Here is an 11,488-nt window from a genome sequence, read left to right as displayed (position 1 = left end):
TTAGGGAGGTGCTTTGACAAATTAAATCATTGAAAGTTAGTTTGAAAATGCACTTCCCAGGCAAGGCTAAAGCCTGTTTAAAAAAAAAAAAAAGTGTGTCTGGGCTAAATCCAAAGCAGCATGGGACATTTCAGACTGGCACCACCTCCTCTGGCTGCTTCTGAGGCCATCCAGAGGCCAGAGGCCAGATTAACTAAAAAGTAAAGAGAGGACTGCAGAGTTTGGGACTTTGTGCAGACTTGCTCATAGCGTAGAGGGAGGGAGGGAGGGGAGGAAGGAGGGCGTTTGGAGCTGAGGCCCCACCTTTCATTCCAGCAAAGTGCACCAGCCGAGCAGGGATGAGTCACAGACACAGGCGCTCAGATTCCCATAGGTGAGAGACTGACTTCTCTCTCTGGGAAAACTCGGGTGCTCACTCCTTGGGAACGGCTTTGAGAGGGTGTTGGAGCCTTCAGTCTGCCTTGTCTGGTCTCTCCAGTCAGGGCCGGGTTTCCCTCATGTATGGCAAGAGCCTTACGTGTGCTGTGCTTCTCCTTGGCATACAGCTCACAGGTAAGCTCACTGGTGGGCTTCCTTCAGCATTTCCTCCCTCATTGCCTATCCTGGAAAGTTAGCTAATTGTCTAGGAAGTCGCAAGAGGTTTTTTGTTGTTTTGTTTTGTTTTTGAGCCTGAGCCACAGTTGCAGTTCACTTTAGTTTTGACTTTACTGAAACCAAAGTTGGTGACTTGTTTTGGGGGAACTGCTTTTGGACAAACAGGTTTAGGTGTGTTTCAGCTGCCAGTGATTCAGGCACAGAGAGGGCTTTCAAATCTCAGATTACAAACCATTCTTCTGTGGCTACTTTCAATCTCTCACTGCAGGCGGGACTTGGCATTTGGATTTCTGTGTGTGAGTCTCGTCTGGGACTCTCAGCAGCACTGGGAAGGCCAAAATTGTTAAGGACAGCGATCCACTGTGGTTTTGAAACTGCCCCAACATGTGCATTCTAAATGTAAATATCATGGTAAAAAATGCTGTTTGGTATGTTTCAGGAGTTCAGGCAAGGATAAACTCTCTGGGGTTGATTAATTTCTGCAGAAGACTAGGAATAGTGCAAAATCCACATAACAAGAAACTTTTCTGGAAAACTTACCTGCTAAAAGACCACATACAATACAGAATGCTTAACTTGCATACATGTGTAATTCATGTTATGATTAGATTTTTGTTTCTGCTTTCAATTTTTATTTGCACACTGGTAGGTTTATAGCTTTGAAGTGGGTACCATGAGGCTAGTGTATCATGCTGTGGAGAAAGTGAGAGCACTAAAAAGGTTCACTGTGAGGTATTTTTAGTTGTTACAAAGAAAGGGAGGGTCAAGGTAGTGTATAGATAGGCATGCAGACTTTGGGTGAAAAGAAAGTATGAGAGCTGGGTCATTTCAGTTGTTTTATGCCCTACTCAAACATTTACTTTGTTTGAGTCAGCAATTCTCTTTCTACACATCCCCAGGTTAACCCTTCTTTTCCTTTTCTTTATTGTAGCTCTTTGGCCTATAGCAGCTGTGGAAATTTACACCTCTGGAGTGCTGGAGGCTGTTAACGGGACAGATGTTCGGTTAAAATGCACTTTTTCCAGCTTTGCCCCTGTAGGTGATGCTCTGACAGTGACTTGGAATTTCCGTCCCCAAGATGGGGGATCTGAGCAGTTTGTAAGTAGATTATTGTCATTTTTCTAGGGGATCTTTAGTTAGGAAAACAAGCCAGTCTATTTCTCCTTGCTCTTTCTGCACTTTATTTTTATTTTTATTTATTTATTTTTAAGCAACAAGCAGAGGCTAAAGCTGGGAACAATTCTTGGGACAGAGACTGATAGAACTGAGACTGAGAGGCCAGTGAAAGGGAAAGAAAGGAGTTCTTGCAAGAGAGCTACAGATAGGGCAATGAGGCTTGCTGGTGTTTCTGCCTCCACCCTCTCAGCCTCGTTGCCCAGACACTGAGTAAGACCTTTTGCCAATTCTCCTTTCTAGGTATTCTACTACCATGTGGATCCCTTCAAACCCATGAGTGGACGGTTCAAGGACCGGGTAGTCTGGGATGGGAACCCTGAGCGCTATGACGTCTCCATCATCCTCTGGAAGCTGCAGTTTGATGACAATGGGACGTATACCTGCCAGGTGAAGAACCCACCTGATGTTGATGGGCTGGTAGGGGAGATCCGGCTCAGCGTCGTGCAGACTGGTAGGTTATGCAGAGGAAATGGTTTTGGGAAGTATGAGAGATTGTAGAAAAGAGAGGGGCAATCTTTTGTGATGGCTGGAAGAGCAGAGAGAAGGACTAAACCGTTCAAATCTGGAAACCATGGAGGGAAAGTGAAGAATCCTGGGGTAAAAAGAGAAAGGCTTTGTTTGTGGAAAGAAACAGGAAGTAAAGCAAAGGGACCTAGGGAATCTGTTACAAAAATGGCACTGTGATTGTAAAAGGGAGAGGAAGTAACTTTCTTTTTTTTCTTTTTTTTTTTAAACAGAGTGATTATATTTCAATACACAACTTGTTTACAACCAAAAATTAAAACAGCACAGTAACTTTCTGATAAAAGGGTAACAATAGGTCTGTTCATTCACTCATTTACTTACACGGTGCTTATTGAGTGACTCCTCTGTAAGGTACTGTCCAAAGTGCTTGATATTACTCTCATTTAATCCTCACGACCACCCTAAGAGGCAGATACCAATGGTAGCTGTTGTTTATTGACTTGTGTTAGGGGCTTTGCATATCTTATTTAATCTTTACATATCATGTCAGGTTACTGTGCTCTTAGTACCTACCCCCCAATTTTACTAACAAGGAAACTGAAGTTAATAGAGGTTAAGACACTTGTCCAAAGTCATGTAGCTGATAAAAGGAGTCATGCAGAACTCAAATCCAAGCATCTTTGGCTCCAGAACTGTGCTCCAAACTAATGCATTATTACTGTCCACAGTCTATAAAGGACAACCTGGGGAGCTGTGCCAAATAACAAAGAGCAAAGACCATAAAACTCCAGAGTTGTAAATTTGGGTCTATAAATGCTACCATTTACCAGCTGTAAATATATATTTTTCCTCCCCCTCCACTAAAGTGAAAATAATATAGCAAGGATTACGGTGAGGATAAAATGACATAATGTAAAATTTTCCCAAACTCTGAAAATTATAACAGCTGCTATGTATTGAGTGTTTATTATGTGCAGGCACAGCATGGAACAACTTAAATGAATAATTTTATTTTTTATAGGAATGCAAGAAATGGATATTGTTATCTCTATTTTATACATTGAGGAAACTAACACTTAAAGAAGTTAATTATTACCCCAAAGACACAATTAGTAAATAGTGGAGCTGGTATTTAAAATTAGCTTTCTCTGGTGTGTGCTCTTAACCAACACACAATTTTACTACCCTTTAAAGTACTATGATTTCCTCCATTCATTCTTAGTACTATCCTTCAAGGCCCTATCAACAGAGAGCTGTGTGACTTTGGAAAAGTGATATGAGTGTTGAAAGAAGTAATGTCATATACCTTTGGATCTCGGTTTCTTCATCTGAAAAATGAACAGATTAGACAAGAACACATGGTTCTTAAATATAATGAGATCACTGCTCTTTGAGATCTAATGAAATCCATGGCCCTCCTTCCCCACCATCCCAAAATGTACACACAGAAAATATGACATGGATTTTGTGGGCTTGTGTTCTCCTCTCCCCTTCCTTCAGGGTCTCTAGACTGGGAACCTCTGAACTAGATATTCTCTAATGTCTTTTCTGGTTCTGAGGGTTTATAGAAGTTTAAATCAGAAATCAAGCTAAAAGACAGGAGACCCAGGCTTCACAGACCTCTAGTTGGTTTAGGGACCTTTACCTCTGGGTTCTCTCTTGCATCATTTACCCACTAGACTATACAGTCCTATGCCACATAATGATGTTTTAATCAACAATGGACCACATATACAATGTTGGTCTTATAAGATTATAATGGAGCTGAAAAATTGCTATCACTCAGTGATGTTGTTGTAGCCATCATCACACCACAGCACAAAGGTTGCAAAAAACAAGGCTGTGGTTGAGATGGAAAACAACTTTAACCTGAGTGTGGATAAGGATGACTTTTGGAGCTCCTATATGTGGTGCTTGAGGAATTGACTAATGGGGCATTGTTGGAACTGGAACAGCAACACATGGCTGAAGAGGAGGCAAGAGAAAAAGAAACTACAGGAGAAGAATAAGAACCCTCAAACAAATTTACAGTGAAGGTTTAGTAGAAGCTTTTGCAGACCTCAGTAAGCTCCTTAAAAAGCTTAAGAACATGGACCATAATACTGAAAGGTTTTCACTAATAGAGAGGAATTTTCATGGTGCATTATCTGCATACAAGCAAATTTATGATGAGAAAAAAACAAACCAAGCAAACTGCCATGGACATATTTCTGAAAAGAGTGATACCTCCTGAAGAACAGCCTCAGGCAGGTCCTTTAGATGTTCCAGAAGAAGGCACGGTTATAGATGACAGCTCTGTGCGTGTTATTGCCCTTGAAGACCTAGTGGGATGTGATGTAGAGGTGGAAAAATGGTGATACCGACAATCTTGACTCTGTGTAGGCATAGGCGAGTGTGTGTTTGTGTCTTAGTTTTTAACAAAAAAGTTTAAAAGGTAAAAAATAAGGATTTAAAAATAGAAAAATGCTTAGAGAATAAGAATATACAGAAAGTACTTTTTTACAGCTATACAATATGTTTGTGTTTTAAGCTGTCTTATTACAAGAGTTGAAAAGTTAAAAAAAATAATGTTTATAAAGTAAAAAAGTTACAGTAAGCTAAGGTTAATTTATTGAAGAAAATAAATGTAGAGTAGTTTAACTGTCCAGTGTTCATAAAGTCTACTGTGGTGTATAAAATGTCCTAGGCCTTCACTGTTACTCACCACTCACTCACTGACTCACCTAGAACAACTGCTAGTGCTGTGAGATCCATTCATGATAAGTGCCACATACAGGTGTACCATTTTTAATCGTTTATGCCATATTTTTATTGTACCTCTTGCATGCTTAGATATGTTTTGACACACAAATACTGACCATTGTGTTATAATTGTCTATAGGATTCAGTATAGTAACGTGTTGTGGAGGTTTGTAGCCTATAAGCAATAGGCTACTCCACAAGCAAGGAGTGTAGTAGGCTCTACTATCTAGGTTTCTGTAAGTGTACTCTATGATGTATGCACAGTGATAAAATTGCCTAACAGTGCATTTCTCAGAATATATCCCTATCGTTAATGATGGATGGCTGTAGTAACTGACTTACTTATCCATGTTCCCAGTGGGTATGAGTTCCTTAAATGTAATGTCTTTTTTTGGCTTGATATTTCCATTAGTGCCTGGAACATGGTAGGCCCTTAATAAATTTGAATAAATGACTGAATGAATGGCAAAGATAGTTAGGGAGAGTTTGGACACTGGATTGATTAGGTCAGCAATAACCTTACTCACCTGGCCCAGTAGTTCTTATAATTTTAGCTTGCATCAGAATCACCTGGAGGATTTGTTAAAACAAATTGCCAGCCCCACCTGTCATTCAGTAGGTCTGGGGTGGGGACTGATAATTTGTGTTTCAAAGTTCTGTTGCTGCTACTCCTAGGACTATAGTCTGAGAATCACTAAAGTAGTCTGTATGACCTTCCTATTGCGACTAGAATTTACAAGGAAACATGTTAGAAGAAAGAAAGATTCCATTTAGTGCTAACAATACATCCTTATTATATCTTTAGATTTCTCATAATCCTCCTCTTTTATAGAACTCTAACTTGACCTTTTTTCTCCTTACAGTACGCTTCTCTGAGATGTATTTCCTGGCTGTGGCCATTGGCTCCGCCTGTGCACTGATGGTCATAATAGTAATTGTGGTGGTCCTCTTTCAGCATTTCCGGAAAAAACGATGGGCTGAAAGAGCTCATAAAGTGGTGGAGATAAAATCGTAAGGCTGGGCAAATCTTTTTTTAACATGTACACAAATCTTCACAGCAGCTTTATTTGTAATAGCCCAAAACTGGAAACAACACAAATATCCACTAATAGCTGAAAGGATAAAAAAACAATTGTGGTATATCCATACAATGGAATAACACCCAACAATACAAATGAACATACTATTGATATATGTAACAAGATGGATTAATCTCAAAATAGTCATAGTTAATTTAAAAAGCCAGAGTACCCACTCCCCAGACAGCATATGATATAAAATTTTAGAAAATGCTTGCTGCTGCTTGTGAATCATGAGAAACAAGTTTAGAAAGGACTGGGAGGAAAGGCTGCTAATGGGACACAAGGAGTCCCTTGTGTTGTTGTTGGACATATTCATGATCTTAATTGTGGTGATGGTTTCTCAGGTACATACATACACATGCTGAAACATTTCACATTTTGCATTTGTGCAATTTATGGGAAAATCTCTTAATACTCTTGTATGGTGACACTTGGTGTTTTACAATAAGGCTAAATAATTGTTGAACAGATAGTCTTTCCTTTGAATAAATCTTATATAAAATATTTCAAATTTCCAGTATGGATAAATTAGGGTGTGAATTAGTAATTTTACAAAAGGATTCTTAATTTTACAGAAGATTTCATTATAGCCTTTCCCTATTATAGATGATTTGAGATAATTCAAATCTGTTATATCAGATGAGTACAAGATTTATTGGGATGATCATATAGTAAGTTATATAATGTCTAATCACTAGGGTGTACACCTGAAACTAATATAATACTGTGTAAAAAATTTTAAAAATCTGTTATATGAACCTTTTTTAGAATACTGCTTACTTACTTTATTTATTTTTACAGAGAGGGGAAAGGAGGGAGGAAGAAAGGGAGAGAAACATTGATACACAAGAGAAACATTGATTGGTTGCCCCTAACCAGGAAACTGGCCTGCAACCCAGGCATGTGCTCTGACTAGGAATTGAACCTATGACCCTTTGATTTGTGGGATGATGCTCAATCCACTGAGCCATACCATTAATGGTGGAATACTCATTACTTTTATTGTAACACATACATTTCTAAGAACCACTGGCCAGTCAGCAAGGACACTATGAGTCAGTACCTAGGAAAGTCAGCCATGTGGAAATAAGGTGCTCAACAAATATTTTTTAGAGATAAAATTTACATGCTATAAAATCCACTTTTTAAATATTTCAGTCACCACTAGTTCCAGAATATATTCATCACCCCCAAAAGAAACTTGTGCATACCCTTTAGTTGTCACTCGCTATTTTCCCCTCCCATCTGACCCTGACAATTACTAATCTGCTTTGTGTCTTTATGGGCTGGCCTATTCTGGATATTTCATATAAAAGGAATCATGTCATATGTGGCCTTTTTGGCTGGCTTCTTTGATTTAAATAATGTTTTCAAAGTTCATCCATGTTATAGCAGGTAGTAGTACTCATTTTTATGGCTGCATAATATTCTACTGTGTGTATGTATCACATTTTGTTTTATTCATTCAATTGATGGACATTTAGATTTTCCCCACTCTTTGGCTATTTTGACTAATGCTGCTATGAACATATATCTATAAGTTCTTGTGTAGGCATATGTTTTCAATTCTCCTGAGTATATACCTAAATGTGAAATTGCTAGAATATATGGCAACTCTATGTTTAGCTTTTTGAAGTATTACCAGACTGTTTTACAAAACAGCTGTACCATGTTACATCCCCACCAGCAATGTATGATGGTTCCCATTTGTCCATATCACTGACAACACTTGTTATTGTCTCTCCTTTTGATTATAGCCATAGTGGGTGTAAAGTGGCTTCTCAGTGAGGTTTTGATTTGTATTTTCCTAATGACTAATGTTGTTGAGCATCCTTCCATGTGCTTATTGGCCATTTGTATATCGTTTTGGAGATATATCTATTTAAATGTTTTGCCTATTTAAAAATTTGGTTTATTTTAAATTATTTTAAATAATTAAAAATTATTTTGGAGTATCTAAAAGTACCTTATTAAATATATGATTTGCAATGATTTTCTCATTCTGTGGGCTGTCTTTTCACTTTCTTGATAGTGTCCTTTGAAGCACAAAAGTTTAAAATTTTGATAAAGTCCAATTTATCTATCTTTTTCTTTTGTTGCTTCTAATATTGGTGTCATATCTAAGACACCGTTGCCTAACCCAAGATCATGGATATTTGTGCCTATGTTTTTTGCTTCTAAGAGTTTTACAATTTTAGGTCTTACATTTAGGTCTTTGATTTATTTTGAGTTAATTTTTGTATATGATGTAAAGTAGGAATCCAAATTCATTCTTTTGCACAAGTTGCAGTTTCTTGGTGCTCCCAGCACCATTTGTTTGTTTTCCTCGATAAATTTTTACTGAAGTAAGTAGAACTGATTTTAAGGAGCCCAATGAACCCATCTCTGAGGTTCTGGTTTAAGTTGAACATAATCAATAAGGATGACTTATAGGTCAACACAAAACTTTTTCTTTCTTTTTAAAATTTTTCAACTACAATTTACTTTCAATATGATTTTGTCTTGGTTTTAGGTATACAACATGGTGGTTAGACAATCATATACTTTACATAGTGTTCCCATTGATATTTCCAGTACCCCACTGGCACCATACATAGCTATCACAATATACTTGACTATATTCTCTACATTTTACTTTACATCCTCTTGACTATTTTGTAACTGCCAATTTGTATTTAATCCCCTCACCACTCTCCCCCAGTACCCCAACCTTCCTCTCCTCAAAACCTTTTCTTTTTTGAATGAGGAGTGGAATTGGAGGTAAGATATTAATGGTAAACTAAGGTATCTGCTTTAAATCCCTGGAGTCCTCAAAATATACTATTCCCTTCTAAAAATATTCTGAAAAATGTCTGAGTTCAGATACCGAGGGTCATGTTAAGGCATGAGTATCATTAGTCAGATGGCACTAGTGATACAGCTCTCTGTAAGCTTGGATCTATGCCCAGGTACATGTAATTCTTCCCAAAATATGGGGGAAAATATCTTACCTGAAGCTTTGTAAGATCTGCCTCCCTTGTTTCCTGTATTGTTCACTTAACATTAGTTTCTGTTTGTTTATTTGTTTGTTTTGTGTTACAGAAAAGAAGAAGAAAGACTCAACCAAGAAAAAAAGGTTGCTGTTTATTTAGAAGATACAGACTAACATTCTTAGATGGTGAGGTTCACAAAAGGGTTAGTTTCTTTCCCTAGCTTTCTGGCTCATCTCTAATGTAGATCTCCCAGATTATATGATTGTTAGGTGTTTCCTATATGAAATTAGAGGAGCTGGATCAGGGAAGTAAAAGTCTATTAGTAATTATGGATGGCTTTCCCTTTGAGAGTGATTTGTACAAAGTATTAGGAAGCTGGACTATTGGAACTGAGAGAATTCTAATACTATTTGAGGCTTTGGGGGCTATATTTTTCATCCAGAATAATAAATTAACTTTCAACATGTACATAAATATTTTTAAACAAAAGAATTAATGTGTTTGTTTTGTTTTATTGTAAATCAATCATGGCATTAAGAGAGTGACTCAATAGATGTGCCTGACATTTTGGCTGAACTATTGTACTATGTGGAATGGATTTCAATTCCTCTCATTTAGTTATTGGGACCGCGAGTGCAATTTTAGTAGTGTGTAATTTTGTTTTTCCAGTTTTGGGGTTTATTGGGCTTAAAAGGTATGATGATTTAATTTTTTAATATAATCAGAATCTTCTATTCTCTGAAATAGGTCCACTATTATTATTTGCAAAAAAAGTCACCTTTTAATAGCCTAAAACTCCAGTGAAAGACCTTAAGGATTTATAAAATAGAATATGGAGAGAAATGATTCTATTGTAAACCCATGAAAACAAATTTAGTATCAGAGAGATTTTACTAAGGGCTATTTATTTTTAAAATCAAGGCAATTCTCTAACATGTGGGTCATGGAAAAATAAGATGGTGGCTCTTTCATGTTCAAAGAGATTTAATGAACTAACAGAATCAAGGGCAACATATGATCCCTGACTGGATGAATACTAGTTTGAATAAACTAGTTGTAAAAAGATTTGGGGGGATAACTGGGAAAGTCTTGAATAATGTTTGAATATGGATAATATTGTGGAATTATGAATTTTTATTAGGTATAATAAGGATATTGTGGTTATACAGAAGAATGTTCCTATTTTTAAAATGCATATTGGCGTATTTAGGGATTAAAAAGTCAGTAATTTGTCAGCTAAAAAATAAATAGGGCAAAATGCTTTAACTTATGTGATGAGTGAATTCCTGCCTTCTCTACTTTTCTCTATGTTTGATTTTGCTTATAATAAAAGGAAGGGAGGGAGGGAAGGAGGGAGAGAGAAGAAATATTTGTATGAATGAGCTATGGATCATCCAAGTGTCCACACAAGGCAGTGACTATGAATTAAAGACAATGACTCTGAGAATAAGGATCAGGAAACTTCTTTTAAAAGTTAGATTAGGGGGAGAATATATATGTTTAAGAATATTCTCATGCACAATGAATAACAGATCTAATTATATGTATGTAATTCATAGCACTATGTATTTCTAATGCACTCTGCCCAAATGCATTATCCCTTTAAACTTTTGTATTTCAGGAGGTGGAAGACTTCCAAGAACCACAACCCTAGGATGAAATGAAGTTGATGGAAGCTTTTCTTTGTCTTTTTTCAGTTGTGACCTGTCTTCCAACCAGTTCTACAGTACATATCCACCTAGACAAGCAATATCCCTCTGGAGCCAGCACAGGGCCAATCTGGAGCAGATTCACACCACTAGACTCACACCCAGGCCCATTACTAAGGATTTATTTAATTTTAGAATGCAAATAATTTCAAATTAGCTTTTGTATACTATGAAGCAACATTTTTGACCTTAAATATTGCTTTGTAGATTATGACTTGTATATACACATATTGGCAGCAAATAGGATAAAAGCCAATTCGTCTATCATGCCATTTTCTTTTCCATATTAGTTTCTTTAGAACATCACGTTTGCTACTAATTTAATGTGTTTAGTTTTTCCTTCTCACATTCTCAATTAAAAGTGAGCTATTTCTCCCAGCTGTTTTTGATTAACAGAAAATCTTGTGTTTAAACTATTAAAGAACAGTTTGATTTTTATGACTGTCCTTAAATCTGAGACAAACCTTGTTGTGTTGAATTTTAGTATCCTAGATGATATATGCATATATTTTTTTTGTCAATTGATCTAAGGTACACCACAGAGCAAGTACAAATCACAGAGTAACTAACAAGAGGTTACCTAAATGCTAATAGATTGACAAATGCAGCCCTCAGGATGAACTGCTTGTCACCTTTTTTTCTGTACTGTACAATGCAGTTCTTTTTTGAGCAGTGAATGACTGCTTAGCTTACTGTGTCCTGCCTGTTTCCCCTCTGCCCCATTTAAATTATCTATAACAAAAGAGCA

The 11,488-nt window shown here is 37.0% G+C and overlaps 1 protein-coding gene across 4 annotated transcripts; it reads left to right on the top strand.

Moving 5' to 3' along the window:
- The first annotated feature begins 311 nt into the window (after nt 1–311).
- MPZL2 (myelin protein zero like 2) lies at nt 312–11,176 on the top strand. Of its 4 annotated transcripts, none has more exons than XM_053924253.2 (7): nt 312–552; nt 1,526–1,692; nt 2,011–2,221; nt 5,841–5,988; nt 6,861–6,958; nt 9,141–9,216; nt 10,653–11,176. In XM_053924253.2, the coding sequence occupies exons 1-6, from the start codon at nt 498–500 to the stop codon at nt 9,188–9,190; spliced, it is 729 nt and encodes a 242-aa protein (XP_053780228.1). In that variant the 5' UTR covers nt 312–497; the 3' UTR covers nt 9,191–9,216; nt 10,653–11,176. The 4 variants fall into 4 exon arrangements, with proteins under 4 accessions (XP_053780228.1, XP_053780229.1, XP_024426765.1 ...); XM_053924254.2 differs by having other exon boundaries at nt 9,141–9,233; XM_024570997.4 differs by lacking the exon at nt 6,861–6,958 and having other exon boundaries at nt 314–552; nt 9,141–9,233.
- Nucleotides 11,177–11,488: the final 312 nt, after the last annotated feature.

The sequence above is a fragment of the Desmodus rotundus genome, chromosome 5, assembly GCF_022682495.2.
Source record: "Desmodus rotundus isolate HL8 chromosome 5, HLdesRot8A.1, whole genome shotgun sequence".
Lineage (NCBI taxonomy): Eukaryota > Metazoa > Chordata > Mammalia > Chiroptera > Phyllostomidae > Desmodus > Desmodus rotundus.
Note: the sequence above shows the minus strand (reverse complement) of the source record. Positions and strands in the feature narration are given on the sequence as shown.

What these genes read in the sequence shown, in the direction of transcription:
- MPZL2 (XM_053924253.2), top strand. Translation starts at nt 498, where the DNA reads ATGTATGGCAAGAGCCTTACGTGTGCTGTGCTTCTCCTTGGCATACAG. An exon ending in CCTTGGCATACAGCTCACAG is followed by an intron (nt 553 to 1,525) that starts GTAAGCTCACTG and finishes TCTTTATTGTAG; the next exon opens with CTCTTTGGCCTATAGCAGCT. An exon ending in GCTCAGCGTCGTGCAGACTG is followed by an intron (nt 2,222 to 5,840) that starts GTAGGTTATGCA and finishes TTCTCCTTACAG; the next exon opens with TACGCTTCTCTGAGATGTAT.